Source organism: Meles meles, chromosome 4 (assembly GCF_922984935.1).
Source record: "Meles meles chromosome 4, mMelMel3.1 paternal haplotype, whole genome shotgun sequence".
Classification (NCBI taxonomy): domain Eukaryota; kingdom Metazoa; phylum Chordata; class Mammalia; order Carnivora; family Mustelidae; genus Meles; species Meles meles.
Window position 1 is genome coordinate 24,424,612 of NC_060069.1, and position 25,320 is coordinate 24,449,931.

Here is a 25,320-nt window from a genome sequence, read left to right on the forward strand (position 1 = left end):
TCTCAGCTTATCTTCAAGAGTACCACCAAACCCTGTAAACCTTCCACATAAGCATAGTATTCTGCTCACCTCACCCACCTCACAAAGGACACAGGGTCAGGTCAGTTCCCTGCCCTAATGACTTCTCTAAGGGCCCTTCTGGCCTCCTGTGCCTACTTCTCAGTGTTTCCCTGGTTTCTGGAATTCCTCTCACATTTGAATTCCTGTAGCTGTAATAAAAGTTTAACTTATTTGGCGTTTGTTTACATATTTTCCCTTATATTATTTCCTGTGCATGTAATAAGCTCCTGAAAACACACTTAAGATTTAGGTGTAGGGAAGTTTTATAACTTGAGTTAAAAGACTCCATTCCAAGGAAGCTCATATTAACAACACAGCAGAAAATCCAAAATTATACTTTGCCTTTTAGACAAATTTCACACGTTTTGTACACATTCTTTCATATATGTGTGAGCTGTTTTTTAAAAAATTTGTATTTGCCTCTAGCGTACTGTTTGGGGGACTTAATTTCCTTTAATCAGAATCAGTCCTTTAATTTTTATCTTCCCCAGCCAATGTTATAAAATAATAAAGCCCCGCTATAGTTAATTATTCAGAAAATGTTGCCAATACTAGTCTACTTAGGATAGGGCAACAGTGCCAATGTTGACATTGCGATGGCATAGTTCAAAATGTTCGTTCATTAGCTTGCAAGTGAGATGCCAAAGTTTGGCCCAAGAAACCTAGTTTAGGAATATGGATGTCTAGTATGAAAAAAGAGAGGATTTCAAAAATTCAAAGGGAAGAAAGTTCAGGACTTGAGGTTTATGTATTTATGTTCTTCTCTCACATTTGGGACCCCAAATATATTCTCTTCTGTATCTTCACCCAGTGGGTTTTCAATAAAAGTGTTGAGGTGTTGATGACAACACTGTTACATTAAGCCTCAGAGCCCTCGATCTAAAGAGCAACAAGACCTACCTTTCAACGTTGCTAATTCAGATGTTCAACAGGTATTTATCGAGCACTTTCAAATGCCAGATATTGTTCAGTGGATTAAATAAGATAATGCCTCAGTATTTCTTCTGGGAGAGGAATCAGCACAGAGCTGTCCATATAGGCAACTTCCAATGCGGTAAATACTACATTCTCTCAGCAGTGGTGAGTTCGTGATATTCTGATCATGGTGGTCATGGCAACAGTTGACAAGTCTCGTAGAATTCTGAAATCAAGGTTTTCTGTGGTTTTCCTATTTTCATTTTCATTTTTATTTACTTTTCCTGAATATGCATGACCTTATGAAAGTATCTGATTCCCTGTTTACCTCTTTTTCCAGAATGGAGTCTACTGAAAAATGTGAAGTGGTCATTCAACATTTTAACGGAAAATATCTGAAAACACCACCAGGCATCCCAGGTAATCATTCATTTATGTCTAGGTTTATTGCTATTGTTTAAATGAGTGCATGGTAAAGGCCTCGGTTGGTCACTGGGAACCAAAATGTTGCTTTTGTAATTGTGCCTTTTTAAATAATGTGTCACAGCTCATCTTTCTCAAAATAACCAAAATCTTCTTGATGATTCTTTGGCCTTTCTTTTGACTCTCTGCTACTGATTGCCTGAAGTGAATTGGAAGAGAAATAGCGAAGAATAGTTTAAAATTCCTTTCAAGTGAAGGAAGATCATGACTCCTGTCATTAACGTTGGTATCTTGATTTCTATTTTATATTTTTATAAATTTCTTTTTCTTTTAAAATTTTATTTATTTATTTGAGAGAGAGACAGAGTGACAGAGCATGAGAGGAGAGGTTAGAGGGAGAAGCAGACTCCCCATGGAGCTGGGAGCCTGATGTGGGACTCGATCCCAGGACTCCGGGATCATGACCTGAGCTGAAGGCAGTCGCTTAACCAACTGAGTCACCCAGGCACCCCTTGATTTCTATTTTATAATGTATCTCTCTAAACAGTGATAGTCACAGTGAAATACACTGATTGATGCAAGTTTCCAAACATTTCTTACCAGTCCATCACAAGACGAGTACAGAGAGTGAGAAGGAGCATTTAGAGTTTTTTGGGGTTTTGTTTTTTTTGCATTTAGAAACTTTTGTAGCAATTTTATGTTACCATGAAATCTGAATGCATAATTTTATATATATATATTTTTTAAATATCAGTTCCTGACATACTGATTTTTTCTTTTTTTTCTTTTCTTTTTTTTTTTTTTGGTAAACTGTCTACTCATTAGAAACAGTTTGAGAAGCACCAATCTTGACTATCCGAGAACATTTCACATTTCCCAAGGCAAAATCCTTACGCTTTTATACACATCATAAGATGATATAACTTTCTACTATTAAAAATTACATTCAACATAAAGAATTGAATATATCACATGTGTCTGGACTTAAGCTGCAATGCTTCAACTTGCTATTAATCTGGTAGTAGTATATATGGCAAGGGTTTAATATTAAGTGAGTAGATTTAAAAATATATCTTACTCATGAATAAAATTTTTGAGATTGAATGGAGTGCTAAAAAGGAAGAATTATAATGAGTGGATAAAGAAATGTCTGACTAATCCATATTGGTTTATTGGTTTCTCTTTCGTTTTCGGTGACTCAGGGGGAAAATGTGACTTCTTCAGTCTTATTATTTTCCTTTTGTTTCTTTAAAGCTGGACTTCCATTGTGTTTGCTATGCAATGTGTCTGCTATTTAAAACATATGGTTAGAGAGTTCAGGGGTTGAATATTTCAGTTCCTTAAAATGTATTGAGGCTACATAGAAGAGGAAATCTGAACAAAAAGAGAAATAATAATGTAGAGGGGTCAGGTTCCTTTTAGGACTCAGTTCATCTGGAGAGGGTGTTGGGAAAGGAGAAAGGCCCTTCAGACGCTCACTTAGATGATCTGGAAAATCCAAAGTAGCATCTCCTGGTTAATCAGAGAGCACACAGACATTGACGCCTGTGCCTCAATTTGGTTAGCTTCCATGCGTAACGTTCCCTTGAGAACTAACTGCATTATGATCCAATTGGAGACATATGGTATTGTTAAGAAGCATTAGCAGTTTTCATCTCAGCATGTAAGCTGCCCTTGAATTTTAGGAGAAATACTTTTTTTTTTTTCTTTTAGCATAAAAGACACTTTAAGACACTCTGCTCAGACCTATCATTGAATAAAGGGGTTGAATTGTTAGAGGATTCTCCCCTTATTTATCCCATTTTATTCAATGTTTGCCTGTCTATATAGAAGGCATCCAAACTGGGTATGAATTAGATGGTTATATATAAAAAAAATTAAGAATGAACAAATTATGTAGAAATTATTGTTGATTCCAGTTAAAAATACCTCTCAGGGTTTTTTGTTTTGTTTTGTTTTGTTTTTTAGGTTTCTTCATTTTCAGAAAAAGACACTGAAATCCTTCTTGACTTGATTTGAAACTGTACTATTTGGTTTTCCCCCATAGAACATAGCTGACTAATTCAATTTAATGCTAAAGACAAAGAAAGTCCCTATAAATCCCCAAATGTCTGGGCATTCTTCCTGAAAACACAGGCTGTGATATCAACCTGTCTAATATCATAGCTACACCCAATGGAAACATTGTGAATAGCAAGAACCTGGTTATGAGTTTTTCACTCACTTTTATCTCATGGGAACACAAGAGGCAAAATAATTATGCTCAGTTATAAAACTCTTAAGAGATACAAGTTTATGCTTCTGAGCTTTGCACTCTATGTAGTAAAATTAAATACACAATATTGATCATCATTATTACTTGAATTTGCTTATTTATGCAGTGGAAGTCAAACAGTTTAGTAAAAGTTTCAAATGTTAACGAAAGTATTTCATCTTTAATATTGAAGTTTGATACAGAATAAAATAGGCTATAATGCAAAATGTGGGTATTTTGGTAAGTCCAGTAGTAAAACGCCCTTGTTAGGTTGATTCACAAAATCAGAATGGGTATGATCAAATATGAGTGTATGTTGTTTGCCCTTATTGGTCCTCTCTGCTTATTTGCTGTAGTTGATTGAAATGTTTTCAAATACTCATTTCTTAATCCAATTTTCTATGCCAAGTTGAAGACTGCAAGTGGGATGTCACTATAGTCCCTAATAGCAATTTGGAAGTGATTCCTTTGATATTTTCAAAAGAAATGACCAATTTCTTAATTTTTTCAATCCTAATGTAGCTTTAGAGATATATATCCTTGCTTGTGGATATGCTAATTAAAACCAACAATAATTGATCTGACCCCCCTACAATTAAAATAGAATTCAAAAAATTATTAAAAATCTCAGTGTTCTATATTATCAAGATTCAGCATATTTGAATGCAGAAGTTTGCAGTTTTTTGGAAATCACATTGATTGTTTCAATATAATGTTTTAAGGTCATGTGATTGATGGCCTCACAATGATCCAATAATGACCGGAGAGTGTCAGGCCGCAAGCTTTAGAAAAGATTGCATGTTAAGTGAATCATCTTCTTACACCAAACCCTGCTTTTATCTTACTCTAAGCAAGTAGGGAACAATTGGTACCAAATTTGCATTCTTTATTTCTCCATTTAGGGATGACTTGGGGGAAATGTGCACATGTCACTGGGCAAATACAGTGCAATTTTGGTTTCTGTCACTTTTGACAAATGATTTCTCTTAAAGGAGATGCAAAAATAATTATTTCCCTGAGATGATCATCTAGTTTCCAAATCCCCTACTGTGTCATTTCTATACAAGAATTAGAAAAAGATCTAATTGAATCCAAAACTTTGGCATTGCTTTGAATTTCAAATTTGAAAAACATTATAGTTAAAGATATTTACAAGGACATGTAACATTGACCACACTTATGTTGTTGCTTCCTTTCCAATTTGTTAGTCTAGCAATAATTTATTCATTAAAAAAGATTCAGGGTGGTATTTAATCTTGATTCCTGCTGACAGATGATGTGAGTTGGAAGGAAACTCTGTAGATATCTTCTTTTGGTTCATGCTTTCCTGGGCTCCTCCCTTTTGTTCATATAAAAGATCTAATTTTAAGTATATATCATGGATTGCTAATGTGTATTAGAGCCTCCAGAACTAGTTCTTTTCACTTTGGGTTGTAACACTGTCCCCGGATTTTGGTTACCTGGATCAATGAAGCTCAAATATACATGCCAAAAAAAATAAAGTTATTTGAATTCTGGTATATATGGTATGGGATCGGGCAGCTATGTTTCTACTAGCAGGTGGGAAGGAGAGGCCAGCGTCAATCATGCAGCCATCTGCAGAAAGCGATCATCTAGTATTTTCTCCCTCCCTTAGAGGGAAAAGAAAACACAGTGTTCCATAAATGTTGCATGTCCTACATATCGATCTTGATGTTTTCTGGACAAAATGAAGGATCATTAGTTGCTTGCATGCCTAACCCCAGACATTTCATTGTCCCATAATGAATTGCACAGCAATGTTGTACAGCCCCTAAGCATTTCATTTTCAAACCTTTGGCAGAAGCAAAGGGTAAGTTCCCAGATACTTCAGGGATCTGTAGGGCATGAACTTGAAAGGTTCACTTCCAAAGAGCCCCTGGAGCAGAGTGATGTACCATGTAGAAAAGGCTTCCACGTGTAAGGACATGTATTGATGAATGGATCGTGCAGGCTAGTTTGTAGAAAAATAAATCACATTTTGCTCCCAACTAAACTTTTGCCTGTAAACACATTTTCCTATCAATGGAGCAGTCTTTCCAGAAGAAAATGGAATAACCCACTTGTAGTATGATTTTCTTTCTCTTGAGGTAATTATATCTAACCCCAGTTGAACTTCAAAAAAGTAGGAAAGTGTAGGGAAAGAGCTCACCAAATTTTGAGATGTTTTTTATTTTAACAAATCTGTGATCAACAGCGATTTAGACAACTAAGTGAGTGATAGAGTCATCATATTTTTCTAATAGAATAAAATTTTGTGCCTTATTGATGCTTTGACATATAATCTTTCTATAGTGTGTTTATGTAAATAAAAATGTGTATGATTGTGGGATATATATTTCATGGGAGTATGCGAGGAAAAATATTTAAAGTTTGGTAATTCTTTAAAGAACATGAAAAGAAATGTTGTTTACATTTGAACTTTCCCAGAGTAAAAGATCAGCAATGTACTTAAATGACATCTATATTCAATTAAAGATGTGGTACAAAATTCTGAATGTTTGGCAACAGTATACAAATTCTTATCAGTGGACAGTGTTGTGGTTCCTCACAATCAGTGTTTCCTCAGTGATACCTGTCTATTAAGTCCACAAATGTAACAAATGTTATTGTTGAGTATAAAGAAACAAATAGAAAAGTGTTATGGTATACAGCTTAGCAAAAATACATTTTTTTATGGTTTTACTTGGTTGAGACATTGCCTAACCCTGAGCTTCTCATCTTTGGGAAACCAAAACATCATTTGCATAAGAAACTTGGTAAAGACTACAATCCCCGACTGAGTGTTCTTTTAGATTTCTCATTAATAAGAGGATTTTTGCAATATTTAGGAGCTACTTTTTGTGAAGTCTCTCCTTTTTAATGTTAGTTATGCCTTCTTGATTATTTTGAGGTACCAAATACATGTTGCTTCATGATGAAACACTGTTGGAATGTTATTGGTGAACTTCACAGAGTAGCCTGGCAATTTCGTAGTCAATAGAGTCTTAGAATCTGTGTGAATTCTATGGACATGGGCTAGGTCAATCATTTCTCAAACTTTCTGTGGAGCCACAGTTGATACTATGAAAATACGAGTTGGTTACTGGTTGGGGGAGGGGGGGGAAGGAGACCAAGATAATTAAATTTCTAAATCTGGAAAATGAGAAGCCTGACAGAGAAGGTACAGGGGATCATATCTTCAGGAGGTTAGAAATGATTGGAATGGGTTGTGTGCCGCATGCTACCTCCTCCCTCCTACCAGATTACAGCTGCAAATGAAGTGGGCAAGCTCGTTCATCCTGGAAGTACCCATCTGGAGCATCTACTGAATCTTTCTACTTTTTTCCCTGAGAGCAAAATCTATAAAAGCTCACCCAGTCCAGCATGGGTTTTCTGCAAACTCTGGGATAGTTATCACTTCTAGGGATGACTCTCAATTAACGCGATATTGAAGTCAATGGATAAAATTGAGCTTCTCATTCTTTGGAGAGACAATTCTGAGTCACATTCTACCAGATTCCTCAGGGGATTGTCCACAGTGGTGAAACAAGCTCGGGAAGGCACCTTTTATTTGCTTTTCCTTCTTCCCTGCCTTTCTTTTCCCTTTCTATAATATCTGCTTCCTGGCATCAGCTCCCAATTAAACTACCTTGTCCCAAGCTCTGATTTGGGGAAACTCAAATTTAAGGTGGGTGTTCCCAGAATTGTGATGGATAAATTTGTTTTAATTTAAAACTTCTGACCATAGAGGAAAGCAGACCCAGCTAAAATGGTGAAGTGAATATCATAGACCAAATACATAGCTTTTGTGACTTTTTTTTTTAACAGCAGCACTTATGAACTGCATATTTGGGATGATAAAGATTAATATTAGTGGTAGTAGATACATGGTAGTCAGAGTTTGAATTTGGCAAGAGAAGTATGGAAGAAGATAAAGACAAAAATGCCACCAGTGACATGGCTAACCTTAGAACAAGTAAGGACATAAAGAGATGGATGGTTGTTGAAATTGGGGAGGGAAGGGAAAACTGGGGAATACTCATAATGCCAGCAGCAAAGTGACGGTGGGATGTAAGCACAGAAAATTATGGCCACAGAGAAAGAGACTTAGGAGGTTTTGGTCCTGGATGAATGTGGAGTGGTAGATGTTGATAATGAGGTCCAAAGTGGGAATGGCTATAGTTGGTTTAAGAGAAATGGAAATGATTTTTAGAGGGACATTTGGAGACTTTGGATTAGAATGTTGGAAGCTTTGAACAAACAATACTAGAGATTTCTTTACTCAATCCGATACTTCCCTTGATTTTCTCTGAAGTTTTAATCTTAACAGGAGCAGGTGGGAAAATGTAAGCAGTGCTTAGGTAATTTTTTGTTTATTTATTTGATTCTGAGTTTTCTAAACCAAGCTTTGTTTTCATGTTTGCTTTTGTTTTTGTTTTTCCAGTTTTCTTACTTCAAGAACTATTGCTCAGTTCTGTAGATTCTTAACAAATGTTCTTCGGAATTGATGTGCACCCCTTGAACTAACTGAATCATCCTCCTACTTGTATTTGTCCTAATGAACTTCCTGAGAGTATATGGTTGATACAAAATTCCTGTGCATCAACAAACTTGGAAGAAAACATTGAGATAAATCTTCAAATCTATTCTTAATAGTTTGCAAAGATTCATAAGTGCATAGATAAATATACAGAGAGAACACTAAATATTCACAAGAAAAGGGAACTTACTTTGAGAAAGATTCTGGTTATTTTTTGAAAAGCTTCCCCCCCCCGCCCAGACTGCTTTTCAAGGTGTTATCCTGGCACTCAAATGTTATTTCTTTAAAGAACTCATTTTTGGACAGTGCAATGAGGAATTCTGTGTTCTGACATAGCAACTGCCTAAGTTAAATTGAAATTAGGTCTTGGTCTGAACTTTCTGCTGCTGGATCCAGTTAAGCACTGTTAACATGCTGGCCTTTTGCCTCTTTTTCTTTTTCATCTTTTTTTTTTTAATTTATTTTATTTTATTTTTTTAAAGATTTTATTTATTTATTTGACAGACAGAGACCACAAGTAGGCAGAGAGGCAGGCAGAGAGAAAGAAGGAAGCAGGCTCCCTGCAGAGCAGAGAGCCCAATGCGGGGTTCGATCCCAGGACCCTGAGATCATGACCCGAACCGAAGGCAGAGGCCCAACCCACTGAGCCATCCAGGCGCCCCCTTTTTTTTATTTTTATTATTATTTAAAGAAGTGAGAAGAATTACTCTTCCCACTTTTTTTTTTTTTTTTAAGATTTGATTTATTTATTTGACACAGAGAGAGAGAGAGAGAGAGAGATCACAAGTAGGCAGAGGCAGGCACTGAGCAGAGAGCCTGATGGGGGGCTCGAATCCAGGACTCCAAGACCATGACCTGAGCCGAAGGCAGAGGCTTAACCCTCTGAACCACCCAGATGCCCCGCCCCCTTTTCCTTTTTGCTCTTCTTCACATTAAAGAAAGAAAAAGTGAATATCTTGAGAATAAGCAGAAAAAAAGAGCTCTTATTCTATGCTTTTGTCCCTTTGGAATAATGTTGCTTCACCCTTCCTGGAGGAAGTACTACATTGGCTTATTATTTCTACTATAATATAGTATTTAGAAAATCTAAAGCATTTAATCAATATGATATGATCAATATGCTTTACTGGCCGTGTATTTTCTGTAATTATGTATAAGCACCAATGAGTGGTAGCAGGATTTGTCTGAAGTTGCCACCTGGCTCCAGAACCTGATTTTTTAAAAGCAATTGTAATTTCATGGAATAGAGAGGAAGGATAAAGAGGTTTTCTCTCTATCTCCAGAATCACAAACCATCTCCATCTATTCCTTCTAAAATAATCCATTCCGGTCTTCAAAAATTTCTGCATTGACGATTTCACAGTAAAATCTTGCAAAATAAATTATAAAACTTTAATTTTATTTCTGAGATGATGTTGGGCTTTGCCTTCTGTCAGCACCCCTAATGAGTAGTTAAGCCATTTGGTGTCCATCGGAATGAGTCCTATTAGCAAGCAAAAAGGCCTAAGGCCAATTTAGACACAAGCCATAGAAACCAAGCTCTGAATAATTAAGTCCATTTCTAAATCTAGAATCTCATTTAATAGCGTTGATTTAAAAAAATGTGTTTTAACCAAATTTTGGATAAATGGATGGTATCCTCAATTAAATGCTTGCCACTGTGGTCCCATCCAGAAGCCTGTCATGCCCATAATACATTATTTACAATCTAATTTGTAGAATGAGAAGTCTGCAAAATTTAAGAAAATATTTTAAGAGGAATATAAATGAAAACACTCATAGGCAAGATCTGAACAAGGTATCATTTGTTTATCTTAATACTGTTTCCTCTGATTCTTAGCTCTTTATGCCTCTAAATGGGGCATCAGTTCATTAACTTATTTTAGGTATTTGCAGAAAAAAAAATTCTTCATAGGAAATTAGTATGCTTATGATCTTTTCAGTCTTTATACATTTCAAAGGCACATTCATCCCATTAGATTATACATTTTCCTGCAAAGGGACTTTGATATTTGTCTTTCCCTTTACTTTAAACAATTAGCCTATGAACTCTCTCAATGCAAGGATTGCACCTTGTTTTTTATGTTTCAAGTGTCTAACCAATGCCTCTCACAGATAATTATTTGTTAAATAAGTAAATAAACTACTTGTGAAATACAGAGTAATGTTCCCTCTCCCCAAATATCTCTGTTTACTCCCCACTACCTGTTAATATGTTAGTTTCTATGGCCAAGAAGAATTAAGACTGCATTTGGAATTATGCTTGCTGTTAAACTGACCTTAAAGCAGTATAATTATCTGGATTGTCTAGGTGAGCCCCATGGAATCACAAGGGTCCTTAAAAGTACAAGCGATCAAGGCCTCTGGATGACTCAGTCAATTAAGTGGCTACCTTCTGCCTGGGGGTCTTGGGTGCTGAGATTGAGTCCCACATCAGGCTCCCAGCTCAGTGGGGAGTCTGCTTTTTCCTCTGCCCTTCCTCCTGCCGTTCTCTCTCTCTGTGTGTCAAATGAATAAAGTCCTTAAAAAAACAAACAAACAAAACAAAGTGGAAGCAAAGGGGAGAAGAGATCAGAGTGATACAATATGAGAAGGGCCTGGTCCGCATTGTTGGCCTTGAAAATGAAGGAATGTGGGTAGCCTCTGGAAGCTGAAAAGGCGAGGAATTGGATTCTTCCCTAAAGCTTTTGTAAGGGAACTCAGCCCTGTTGACATCATGATTGTAGACCAATGGGATCTGTGTAGTACTTCTGGCCTATAGAACTATAAGATCATTAATTTGTGGTGTTTTATGCCCCCAAGTTTTTTATTAACTTGTTAGCAACAACAGAAAACTACCACATTAATACAGAACTTGTTTAAACTGAATATCATGCACACCATTTCTAAATTAAATCACAAACAGCCTCTGGAGGACTTTTTTAGTTTCTCCTATTTTTCATCTTCTTTGTGTTATTTGGGTTGCTTTTATGTTAAACAGGAAAAAAAACTATCTTGTTAATTATTTTGACTTTACAATTTCTTTGTAACTTCTTATGAGGATATATTAGAATGGAAGACTGTTGGACATCTTAAAAGAGAGTCTTTGGGGGTGGTGCTTAGATCTCAGAGTACATTACTTTTGACCCAAAGAAATCAAATATTAATTCAAACTGTCTGGTTCCATAAAATATGCCAAAAAAAAAAATCAGTTGTAAATCTAAATTCAAACAAATATGTATCTCTTAGGTCTCAACCTGAATACTTGGTTTCAAGAGTTCTTGTTATTGAAAGATTATTACAGCTTAGAAGAGATCATAGAGTTATATAGCTGATATCAGCTGTAAGTTTTAGATAATTATATCTAAAGCGTAGATGGTGCTTCTATCCCAACTCATTCCCCCCCCAAAATAAAGAGTATCCTGAAGCTGTTAATGGTTGAGTCCCATATGAAAACTTAGTTGTGAGACACAAGTAAAATTCCAGGGAAGTGACTGGATTCTTATTATGGGTTAACAAAAATATATAGATAATCCTTGTTATTTAAACCACTAAGAAGACTTTCAGTGAAATGTATTTCAGTGAAATACATTTACAAAAATGTATTTCTCAACCAAAATTGTATTGCAGACCTAGAGTAAGATTGGGAAGCTGTTAACGTGAAAACATAACCTTTTTCTCTTGACTTATTTTGGACCCGAAGGTTTTTTTTGTTTTGTTTTTTGTTTTTAAAGATTTTATTTATTTGCTAGAGAAAGAAAGAGAGCAGGAGAGGGGAGAAGGTCCAAGGGAGAAGCAGACTCCCCATGGAGCTGCAAGCCCGATGCGGGACTTGATCCCTGAATTCTGGGATCATGACCTGAGCCACAGGCAGTCCCTCAACCAACTAAGCCACCCAGGCGCCCCTGGACCCGAAGTTTTATTAAACAGTTGTACTAAGTCACCGAAATGACTTAAAGTAAATAGAGCCAACAATTTCAGTTGATATCTAGTTGTTATTAGAGCAGGTGTTAACCCTCCCAGGATGCTTAGTGAATGTCCTTCAGCCAGCAACCCACTCTTTTTCTAGGTGGACTGCCTTCTGGTTGTAGGAGCCCATTTCCTACATGCAGTGAGAATCAGAAGTACCTAGGAATTTACAGTCTTCTGGTTAGGCAACCTTTAAGCAATGTTTGACTGGTAGTAGAGTATCTATACCCCAGTTCTTTTGTTCCTGGAGAGAACACCGGAGTAGATCTACACTATCTCCAAAGCTTCCCAGACTTTCCAGAAGATAGGCACACTAGACACACTCTAAGTAGGGTAGCAGCTATTCATAAGTAACGGACTTCTCTGGAAAAAGCATGGACATTTTGCCCACTGATAATACATTTGCAAGGGTAGACAATTACAATCATATGTCCTGTGAGTAAGTAGACCACTGGTTGTTAATATGATTTTATTAATCATAGTATGCCTTTATAAAGGTCCATTCAAAAGAATCAAAATTTTACCAATGTAAAAAATAATGGGGCCTTAATACACTTATTCTTAAAATATAAAAGCATTAAAGCCAAATATTAAAACTAACCTATTTTATTTGCAATCGCTTTAAGATGGCATGGGTTGTTTGAGCCAAACTGTTGTCCCAAAGACCTATGGTGTTCCTTTCCGGTGGTCTACAAGACCAAAACATTTTCCTAACACTGAAACATTATTTGCCTTTTTGACTCTGGTTCTCTCATGAGTGTGGAGTAGAGTTTCCCAGAAGCTACATAATGTGTGATATGGCAACAGATTGAATGCAGAAGCAGATATGAGAGTCCAGCTGTCTTCTATTAAACCTGAAATTACAAGGATTTGCAAAAATCTGAAACAAGGCCATTCTTGTCTTTATTTATTTTGTTTTTGAATTTTTTAAAATAAAAACTTGTCACTTATCATATGATGGGTTTATTATTATTTTAAAATAAATTTTTGAAATGGTAAATATCATTAGATATAACCTGTGTAAACGGAAGCTCTTTGGGGTGTTCAATAATTTTTAAGAGTGTAAAGAGTTTCTGAGACAAAAAAGCAGTCAAACCAACAAACATGATAACTTTGAATGCCACTGATAGAGAGCAGAATTTCAGAATCAAGCCCTTTTACCTTCTCATAATTAGAAGAATTAAGGAAGGTAGCCAGGGTAAAGATGAGATTTAAAATATCCTTTCATCTTTCTGATCTGATTTTGAAAACCTAGATGTGTTCGAAAATTACTTTAAGTGGAAGGATTTAAAAAATTTACTATCATACAAGTTACACTACTGTATTTTTTTTTTTAAATAAGCAGGCAGATACCTTAAACTATCTTGAAGGTTTGTTTTGTTTTTTTCAAATCCAGAAACAGTGCTGATTCTTCTGAACATCCACATTATCATTTCATTAGCAAATACTATATAGAATATAGTTTGACAGGATACGTGAATGTTTTATTGCAACTGTATATATACACAGCATGTATGTTATGCTGAGATTGTGGGAATGGGACTGTAATTTGTGAGTGCCATGTGAGTCTGCCAGAATTTAGGAAGGTTAGGAAGACTAGTATCTATGAGCCACAGGGTTAAATATAGATATGACATGGGAGTTCTTATAAGAGCTATTCTGGGGGCACCGGGGTGGCTCAGTCGTTTAGTGCCTGACTTGTGATTTCGGCTCAGGTCATGAGATCGAGCCTGACGTGGGTCTCACACTGGGCATGGTTTCTCTCTCTCCCTCTCCCTTTGTCCTTCCTCATCCTACTAAAGCATGTGTGCATGAACTCTCTAAGAAAAAAAATAAAAATAAGAGCTATTCTGTGTCACTTCTTTGGTCACTACTAATTTCCTATGGCACTCACCTTACAGATGGACTGTACCATCGAGTCCTAGTCACTGGATAGGATGCATCTCAAAGAGAAGTTTCCAGGTTTGCTAAGTGTAGTAAATAATAATGCTAATATAATAAGAGTTATTATAATATTGCAAATACTAACATGTAACTAATTGAATACTGTTTATGATCAGTGTTCACATAAAATCTTTATTTATTTATTTTTTTAAGAAATGGTGCTGTCTTCTATTGTACAGTCTGAAAATCATGATCTCCTTAAGCTTATTGCCTCTTTTAACCTAATATGAAAGATTTTAGAAAAGCATTCTCTAGGGGTGCTGGGGTGGCTCAGTCTATTAAGTGTCTGTCTTTGGCACAGGTCATGATCTAGAGGACCTGGGATCCAGCCTGGCTTTGGGCTCCCTGCTCAGTGGGGAGTCTGCTTCTCCCTCTTCCCCTCCCCCTACTCATGCTCTCTTGCTCTTGCTCTCTCTCTCTCTCAAATAAATAAACAAATAAATAAAAATAGAAATTTTAAATTTATTTTATAAGGTAAAATTTTTTTAAAAAAAAGCATTCTTTAGTCATCCTTCATAACTCATTATGATTTTTAACCCACTAAATCCATGTGGTAGATGAAAAAAATTAAGATAAAATTTCTCCTGTAATTTGTTTTGAAAAGACATAATTTAGTATTTGTTTACATATATTGACAACCTCTTCATTTCTCTCATCTCAAGGGAAGTGCTTTTCGTCTTTGCTGCAACATCTGCCCAGCTTATTCTATGCTTTCTATGAAAGCCTCATGGCTAGGATACTCTTCTTCCTTTGAATGAACTGGTGAGAGGGCACATACCATCGAGAACACCATCTTCTCCTTTGGAGGCAGATAGATCTTGGTTTGAGTTTGGCTCTGTCTCTTGACCTGCTGAACTTGGGCAACTTATTCAGGTTCCTCATTGGAGCCCAGTGTTTCCATTTGATGTTTATAGTGCCTCCTCTACAAAAGTGTTATCAGAATTAACTTTTGTACAGCTCTACAGAAGTTCTGGCGGAACTGGTACATATCCCCACTATTAGTAGCATCTATTAGCATCATGAAAATTAATTCATCAACATCTACCCTCTAGGCTGGAAATGTAATTTAACTGTAGAAATCCATGAACTACAATCATCAATGGGCATTATCTGGTACACAGACCACATAAGGTAAACCTCCGTTTTCAATGGGTAAAGACCACCCTCCAGTCTCAAACCATTTGCGGACAGCTGTTATATTTTGACCTACAAGGGTATCTGATTAACTAAAAAATCCAGTTTGGAGCTCAACAGTTTTCTGAGATGATTGGAAATAGTGTAGTAAACAGATGGATAAATATTTACCTGAAATTTGTTCTGTTGACTCCCAGATTCATAAACACTTGTCACGCTTCTGGTAGAATGAAGATGGCCATGTTGATGCAGAGGGTCTTTAATTAGGTAAAACAACTGTAAAAACATGTATAAGCACAGACCTCTTCCAATGATTTCTTGGTATATCTTATATCTCCAGTTCACAAGACCTAGAATTCCCCTTTTCTACCTTCATTTCCTCAAGAAATCCTGCTCAAAAATAAATACAACATTTTTCTGCAGCTTTTCCTAATTTCTTATCTCCCTATCCTCCCGCCCCTGTTCTTAACTCTCAGGGCATCACATTAAAATGTTTTCTCCTACAGTGGATGTCCATTTGTGATAAGTAGTCTCTTATGGCAATTGCTATATACTTACCTTATCCCACTGGATAGCAGAATCATGCTTCTTTTTTCTTTTTTTTTTTTTTCCCTGTGTCTCTTCTAATGCCAGGCATTTGAACACAGGAGATGCTTAATATAGACACACTGAATTGGGGGGTGGGGGGGAGGTTGAGCTTATTATTCCACTGTAATTTCCTAATACTGTCCTAATTCTCTCTTAATAAGGCATTCGATTAGTAAATGCTTGTAAAGTGAATGCAGAAACCGTCAACTATGATGCTTCCATATAGAAGTATTTTTTAGTACCTTCCTCTCTGTAAACCTTAAAATATTTAATCTCAAAAGCTCTCTTTGGGATGGAAGACAGTGTTCAAAAGCGCAAGAATCCTTTTCTTTCTTGTGAAGATTAAATTCTCTTCCCATTCTATCTCCTATTTTCCATTGCTCCTTCTCCAGAATTAAAAACAAACAAAACAAAACCAAAAAAAAGCCATGGCCTATGGAAATCAAAAGGAACAAAAAGAATATAAAATAAATGTGTTGAAACACCAAGCATCCTGTGGGTTGTTACAATTAATTCTACAGCTAGCAATGAGACACACGTTTTTCAACTTCAAACTATTTGAGAAAACTCTTCCAGTTTTTAAAAAAATTCTCTTTTTCTAAAGCTTTCTGCAGGTTGTGTCCTTGTAGTGCTTGGGGGCTGGGTGCTGGTGCCATCAACAGAATGGATTCATTAACCTTTACATTGATTTGAATTGTCATTTGGATAAATATTTATACCTATTTTCCCTGAGGGCTTAATGAAGTCCTTTGTCAATAGCACCAAGAGCTTCTCCCCTTGACCTTTGTCATCCATTCATTCAGAAAATTTTCATCAAGCTGTTTTGTTTACATTGTTAATCTCTCACTGCCTTAGGTTTGGCACAGAGAAGTATCCATCCTGGATTCAGTAGAATTATTTTACACTATTTTGGGCTCTGCAGAGAAGATAATTCTGTCTTTGAGTCTTCTGTTTTAACTTCGGGATTTAAACATTTCCAGTTTCCTGCATATTTGTCTTTCTGCTTTTTGTCTGCCTATAGAATATTTCTCTTGTTATCCTTTATATGTGATGATTTCAATTTCACTTTCTGACACCAAAATCCCCTAAAAGATACAGTTAAAAGAGGTGTTAGCTAATGCTATGGTGGTAATCATTTTGCAATATACATGCATCAAATTCTCGATATGTATATCAAATCAAAACCTTGTATATCTTAAATTTGTACATTACATGTCAAATATATTTCTTAAAGCTAGAAGGAACAAAAGATAGAGTCAGAGCCGGAAAATGTTTTTGCTCCCCTGTCCCCACATTTTATCAGTGAACATTTTTAGTGTGGGAAGAAAAGGGGAAATTATTATATGCCAACCATGGTGCTTAATACATTATGTATTTTTCTAGTTCACCCTCAAAGGGCCCTTAGGCAAAACATACTGCTCCATTTTATGGATGAGGAGGCTGAAACTATGGAATTCAAGTAACTTGCTCAAAGTCAGACATAGTAAGTAAGCTGATTGATCCCAGGATTTAGTTCTGCCATTTAACTAGATATTTGACTTTGGGTAAATTACTTAAACCCTCTGTGGTTCAATTTCCTCATTGGTAAAATGGAGATAATCATAGTTCCTTTCTGTACTATAGTTGTGAGGTGGCTGTGGATTAAATAAATTATGCTATCAGAGCTCCTGGAATGTTCCTAGTAAATACTAAGGGCTATTCATTTAGGTTGCACTGATTTACTTATTTAATTATACTAAATCTTGTCTTTTCTCGTTTTCTTGGATGGAGGGGGGAATACTCCAGGAGAAGAGATCAGCGAGAAAGTCAGTAGCTCTTCCCCTAGCTAGGCATGTTTTTCCTTTCATTCCCAAACTTGGAGGAGCAAGTTTCTTATTTGCAAAATAGAATGAGTACTAATATTCTGTACAGGGTTAAATGTTTCATTCCCTTAGTCTCTTCATTAACTTCTTCCTTGAGACTCAGTTACTTACTTTAATACTCGGTCTAGTTTTTAGAACAGTAGAAATATTTGGCCATCAATTTCAGCAAACCATGCACTTGGTTTTTATATTAGTGTTTGATAAGTTGTTCTTTTGTTATAAAGAAAAAAGTAACCTATTTATAGAAACTTCCTTTAGAGAAGCAATCTTTCTTCAAAAACTAAGCTGTAGAATTTTTTTTTTTTCCTATTTTGAGTTGTATATAAATTTTGAGAGCTGGGTCCAGAAGAAAAGGCACATTACTCAAAAGCCTGAATGAGAAGAATTACAGACTTTTTTTTTTTTTTTTCCTCCTTCTATATGATATCTTTTCATTGGATGAACCAAATGAGCCATGGAAACTAAGTGGAACCTGATCATGTTTTTTTATTCCTTGCATTCCTGAGATACTGGAGAGAAAATGTGTTGCTATTGCTACTGTTTTTTAGGCTGTAAAGTACCACTTACAAAAACAATTATTACAGATACCTAATTCAAACAACTGAATAGAGTTCCTCCTGTGGTTACAAAGGGGCTGCAAATCTCAGTCATGAAAGAAAGTAATTCCAGCAATCCCACATTAAGACTTAAAAAAAAAAAAAATCAAATCTTAATGGTCCAGTAGAAAATCCATATAGCTCAATGATTGAAGGCACAAAAAAACATCATATACCTTAGAGCCTAGTTTACCTTGTGGTAATTGAATATCCTTTACACTAGGAGACGTTTGCAGTCTTTTTCTTCATTCATTAAGCAGGTATTTTTAATTTGAGTGTAAAGTGAACATAGAAGTACGTTTTCAGGGATAAACACAAAGTGGAAGAGGTGTCATAAAGAGACCAGGGACTGGAGGTAAACAGAGGGAATAATCAATGTCTCATAGAGGAGAGGGATCAAGAAATATTCTACAGGAGTGCCAACTTTATTGAGATCAAAAGGTAAGACTGGAAGACCTGCTCCAAGCAAAACCAAGCTGATGCATATGGAAATTCCTTGATACTATAACATTCCGACCAATAGGCTTGAGTTTAAATGCATCAGAGCTAAGCTGTATGGGTTAAAATCAGGTCAGGATGACCAGACCAGATCCCAGTGAGCCCTTTGAATTGAATAGAGCCAGGTGGACCTGGTTTAATCGGTTGGGTTTGATTTTAAACTGCTTGGTGCAAGTTCTAACCCTTAGATTAAAAAAAAAAAAAAATTGCCATAATCCTATTGTTGTAACAAAGTGCTTTCTGTATTAAGGATATTAAGCATTAGTCTATAACATTTCTCCTACACGCTTTTCCTAGCTTACTGTTTGACTTTTACTTCCATTTTTAAAAATAATAGTTCATTTTTTAATAATCTTTTCCATTATGCCTTCTTAAAAAATCTTTAAATGTAAGAGACTTCATTAATATTCACTAATGTTATCTTTTACTTTTTCCCTACATTTAACTCATTAACATATTTGATATCAAATAAGTATCTAAATTGATTTTAATCAGATATCTCAACAGCCCTTAGAAATTAATCCATTTATTTCACACTACTTAACATCACCTTTCTCTATATTAACTAATGTAATTTCCTGTGATAGGAGTGCTTGTTTTACAGAAGGGTCGCACCATTTATCCAGTCATGAGCATTTTATCATTATCTGAGTATTTTATCATTATCTGAATATTTTATCTCACAGTATTAGTCCCTGCTCTAGATACTATTTTCAAATTATTATTACTTTATTTTTAGCTATTTCTTTTTCTGTTTTCCAAATCTACTTTAAAATTATTTTGCTGCCTCTCTACAAAATGTAGTTGCTATATTGTTAGATACTCTATCCAGATCTAGAATAGTTCCTAAAACTCTCTCGTGCTGCCTCTTTGCTGTGGAATCCCCCCTTCTACCTTTCCCTCATCATTGGAAACCACATGCTGTTTTCTATTCCTGTAGTTTTTGCCTTTTGCAGAAAGTTCTCTAAATGGAATCATGCAGTATATAGTCGTTGGAATCTGCCTTCCTTCATTCACCGTAAGGCATTTAAAATGCATGCATGGGGGCACCTGGGTGGCTCAGTGGGTTAAAGCCTTTGCCTTCAGCTCAGGTCATGATCTCAGGGTCCTGGGATCAAGTCCCTCATCAGGCTCTCTGCCTGCTTCCCTCCCTTTCTCTCTTTGCCTGCCTCTGCCTATATGTGATCTCTCTTTCTCTGTCAAATGAATAAATAAAATCTTTAAAAAAATGCATGCATGTTGTTGATTCTATCATCAAGTCATTATTTTTTGTTGCTGAGTAGTATTTCGTTGAATTGTTGTACTTCATTTTGTTTATCCTTCAGTTGAAGAGTATTTGGGTTATAATGAGTCTCTGGAAACAATATGAAAAAGCTACCAATTTTTTTTTTTAAAGATTTTATTTATTTATTTGACACAGAGAGAGATCACAAGTAGGCAGAGAGGCAGGCAGAGAGAGAGGGGGAAGCAGGCTCCCTGCTGAGCAGAGATCCCGATGTGGGGCTCGATCCCAGGACTCTGGAATCATGACCTGAGCCGAAGGCCGAGGCTTAACCCACTGAGCCACCCAGGCGCCCCAGAAGTTACCAATTTTTAATGCCAAATCAGTATCTTTTTAAAATGGTGGTGCCATTAATTGGGAGTGGATCCTGAATTTTATCTAATACTTCAAGTAATCATTGTCTGATCATTGACTTTCTTGCTGTCTTGTATGTATCAATATTTTAAAATATTAAGCCATTTATTTTCCTGAGAAATTTAAAACTTAATTGTGACAAATTCTTCTTATGTACACTTGGAATATTTTATACTTTGAGTTGGTAATATGTACCAATAGTTACAAAATGCAAAAGCTTCATAGTGAAAAGTAGTCTCTTTCCTTTATCTGTGGTAGAGCCCCCCACCCCCCAGCAGTTTCCTCCCTAGAGGAACAAGTGTTGCATTTCCTGTCTTTCCAGAGGCAGTTCCTGAATCTCAAACATGCATTTATGTTTTTACTCCAATCATGGCAAGTATACACTCTCTTCTAAACCTTGATTTTTTTTCGCTTAGCAATGTACCATGGAGTTGTTTATTAACAGTACAAGGAAAACTATTTTACTATTTTTGATGGCTCTATAGTATTTCATTTTATAGAGTTAGAATACTTTTTTATAAAAATGGTCAAAGTCCTTTACTTATGGATATCTATGTTGTTTCCAATCTTTTTTTATTACAAATAGCACAAAAATAAAAATTGATGTTTGTGCCTATTTTCTTACACATGCAGACATATCTGTAGGGACAACAGGTCAAGTGGACTTGTTAAATAAAATAATGCATGATTGTTTATTGAATTTTGATAAATTCTGTCAAATTGCTCCTCCTATTGGTGTCCTAAGTCACACTTATACTAGACAGTATGAGAAGTCATCTCCTGATGCTTTGACCAATCCAATGTCAAGGAATCTTTTTCCTAACTAGTATAATAGGTGAAGATTTACCATATTTTAATCATAATAGCAGTAAGAGAAATGTGAACTGAAGTTGAACATGTCTTCATGTTTTTAGAGCTTTTGTATTTCCTTTTTTAAAACTCCACATCATTTGCCCATTTTTCAACTGGACTGGTGACCTTCTTCTTGACTTATAGGTACTTTCTTGCATTAAAGAAAATTGGTGTTTGTCAGTCACTTATCTTTTGCCTTCATTCATGGTGCTTTTGGGGGTGAGCATATCAGGTTTTTTAAAGATATTTATAGTTTTTTTATGTAATGCTCATTCTGAAAAACATTAAAATGTTATTTTTTCTTAGTTTTTAAAAACTCTAACCTTGAAATCATTTAGAATTTATTTTAACATACATTGTAAGATGGAGAAACCAACTTTATTTATTTTTTTTACTTCCTTGTGGTTCGGCAGCTGTTTCAACACGATGTATTGAATAATACATTTTTTTTCTCTTTGAATTCAAATGTTACACTTTTCATCTACTGAATTACCATGTGATATTTTAAAATTTCCTTGCTACTTCAATTGTTTTCATTCATCTGTCAAATCATATGATAACTTACAACACTAATAATGAGTATTTTCTATGATGTTTTAGTATGGAAGCCCTATGCTCACCACCACCCCGACATTTCTCTTCTTTTTAATAATATACCTGGGTGTGTGTGCATGTGTGTTTTGTTTGCTTTTGCTTATCTTTTTTTCACACTAACTTTAGAATTTATTTTTTACCTACTCTTCAAAAATACATGGTCATTTTATGATTTGTCCATTTATAATTTTAAATGAGACAAACCCACTGTTTTCAAGAGGAGACTTTCTACTTTGAGAGCTTGTTATCAGAAGAAAACTATGACATCATCTGGCACCCACTTCAAATTATAGTCACATGTTCCAGAATGGGTTCTTGTTACCTGGAAAGTAGGACTTACGTCACTTCCACTCGGTAACCACGGCTATCCATTTTCTCTCTCTCCCAAAATAAAATCTTAAAAGCAGAAGTCATTACAATACATTATAGCCCTTTAAATATTTACAGGTGATCTAGCTAAGAAAAATCAACTATGTCGAGATCATTTTCTGTTTACTTTGTGAACACATTTTTACTGAAATGGATAGCTCTCTTCTACATTGCTATAGAGAAAATATTTCTTGCCCAGTATTTCAAGTACAGTTTAAAGAATTTATTATGAAAACAAAATGGTTGAAGAAGAGCCATATATAAAGTTGAAACATTGTATCAAAACAAAACATAATTGTGCTGTAAAGATTAAATCTCATACTTAAAGAATGAAAACACATGCATTATACCTCTTAATTTTACGAAGGGTCTTTTGTAAAGTGCGGTACACCATCATGATGACTCCATTACATAGTTTACCTTGGTGTACATTGGAAGTATTAATGTATTTTGTGGATTTTGGCCCTATGACTTTCCAAAGAGCATGATTCATTCATGAGTAATCCATAACCCATGCTCCTTGTTTAGTCATTAGAAAATCTTGCCTTGATGATTTTCCATTGAATATCAAAGCTCTCAGAAGTATGCTATTGGGAATGAGCCTACACAGATGTGGGAGATTCTCCAAAATGACCCAGGCTTGATATTCCCTCCTCCCCTGTTTCTCTGGTATTGTGATTTACCAAGTGTTCTACAGGAAGAGATTAAGCATTCAGGAGAATTATTTAATTTTCAAAAGGACTGCTTTTTTTTTTTTTTTAAATTCCTGTCCCATTTTCTTGCTTTTTGAGTTAGTGACAGAGATTTTGAAGTTGAAAATACTGAGCTATTTTATAGCCTAAATAGTGAAACATTTTTACTTTGATATTGAGTGGAATTTCCCAAATTGCATGATCTTTGAAATACAAATTTGATTTCCATTTACTTTTCAAAGCTTTTAATTCCTTTTGGTAACGTCCCCTGAAACCTTGCCCTCCACAGACACTTTTTGTTTGTTTTGCTTTGGCTCCTCCCATGCCCTGAGTCTTGGACCTGGCTGGAGACAGGCAAGGAAATCAGAGCAAACCCTCATACCCCAGCCCCTGATAGAATGTGCACATTATTCCTCTTTACCAGTATGTTTGTGAAATCTCATAAGAAATCCTACTTTTAGAAGTCCCTTTATTTATTTATTTTTTAAAAAGCCTCTCATACACAAGTGGGGTGAATAGGTGAATAACATTGATTTCTTTCAAAGGAGGCTGTTATGTAAATGCTACCCTAGTAGAATTTCATTTCCATTTCCTGCATTGATCTCATCTTAAAGCCTTGAAGTCAGTCCTATTTTTTATGTATTGCTGTTTTAACAGAAATTCCATGTTACAAAATGAAAGCGACTGACCAAAGATGTTGGAATGATGCTTAAAAGTCTCTTATCTATTATCTTTGGAGTTTCAGAATGCCATTAAAAAAAACCCAAACAAACAAACGTTAAAAGGAACGGCTGTGTACTTTAGCTGACATCATTATCTAAATATCTGTTCAAGCAGTTGTTTTGTTTTGTTCTTCTGGTTTTTTTGGTTTTGTTTTGTTTTTTTTTTCCTCCTAGAAAACCCAGTATTTGGAATATGGCTTTGATCTAGGCCCAGTGTATAAGGAATAAATTGGACTGTTTACCATTAAGAGTGGAGAATTTTCTTACCTTAGAGATTGCAAAGTTGAACCCATCATGAAGTGGCTGGAACTCTACTCTTGTCTGAAACTCCATCTGTTCAGCTAGGGGAACCAAGACAGAACCTCTTCCTCTCTTAAGATATCATGACAGTGCCCACTAAAAGCTTATCTGGGTATCCCAGTAGAGATTTCCACTAACAAAGCAGTGACAGATGTGACAATGTGTTTTGCATTTATATCACAATATTTTGGCACATGAGTAGGATCTGAAAGGGCACTAACATATAATGGTCATGCCTACACTTAACCATTACCAATTGATTTTTTTCCTCTAAAATAACCAGATGTTCTTTTTAAAAGACAATGATAAATCTTAATCTCAAATAGGTCTTAAATCCTACTGTAGTTTATTAAATGTATTCAGTTGACCACGAACATCAATGAGCTCCACTTTTTGATCCAAGAGTTGTTTCTCATATATATTCTGACTTCTCTTTGGTGCCTCTGGTATTCTGTTTAAAAATGGCAGAGGATTAAAGAAAAAAGAGAAGTGATTGAATAGCCAAATCTGAGTTCTCAGCTCCAGTCCATGATTATCATTTATTTTTCTCAGTCTCAATTCCAGTTATCAAAAAAGAAGTACCCTTAACTATGCTTCAGTGTTTAGGAAAGGAGTTCATGTGTGACTTACTGTTCATCGTACTCCATACGAAGTCTTGCGTTTGAAATGAAGGGTCCTGCATGCTTTCACTTCATACCTGACACTAACCAAGTTCCCCAAATTTGCTTCTACTACCATATGCACATGTTTTTGGCTCTTCTGGAAAAAAGGCAACACAAACTAAACTCTGGAACCAAAGTGTCTGGATCAGAATCCAGCTCTACTACCTACTACCATGTGACCTTGGGGCAAGTGTAACCAATCCGTGACTCAGTTTCCTCATCCATATAATGAGAACAAGAATAGCACCTACCTCATAGGACTATTAAGTTATATGAAGATATATACCTAAAGCCCTTAATAGTCATATTTATTAAGTAAGCACTCAATAAATAGCTGGTATGGTAATAATATTTACCCTCGTCCTCACAAATAGATGTCACTATCATTGATTTACCTCCACCTTGCTTCAACATGTCCTAAATTCTGCCATTAAGACTTTTGGAATGGAAATTAGCTATCTTTCTTAGCAGCCTAAATTATTTTCTAAAATAGACAAGGCAATTTAAAAAGCAGAAAAAAAAGAAGGTAGTATTTACAGAAATCACTTGAGTGAAATTCTCTGTCTATGCTGGGTTTTATTCCTTTACTCAGTAAATATTTGTTGAGTCTCATCTATCAATCAGGTGCAGTGCAGGGCCCTAGAAACATGGCGGCAAACAAAATAGTTACAGTCCCCAAACTCATGAAGGTTAATGTCCGGATGGGAGAGTCACTAATCAAACACCTCCCA

The 25,320-nt window shown here is 35.7% G+C and overlaps 1 protein-coding gene across 11 annotated transcripts in view; it reads left to right on the top strand.

The window, feature by feature from the left end:
• Nucleotides 1-25,320, top strand: part of RBMS3 (RNA binding motif single stranded interacting protein 3) — a 740,514-nt gene that overhangs the window by 477,190 nt on the left and 238,004 nt on the right. For all 11 annotated transcript variants that reach the window (XM_046002641.1, XM_046002647.1, XM_046002649.1 and 8 more), the window contains one exon: nt 1,316-1,395. In XM_046002641.1, the coding sequence (XP_045858597.1) occupies nt 1,316-1,395 (80 nt within the window). The remainder of the gene's footprint in view (nt 1-1,315; nt 1,396-25,320) is intronic.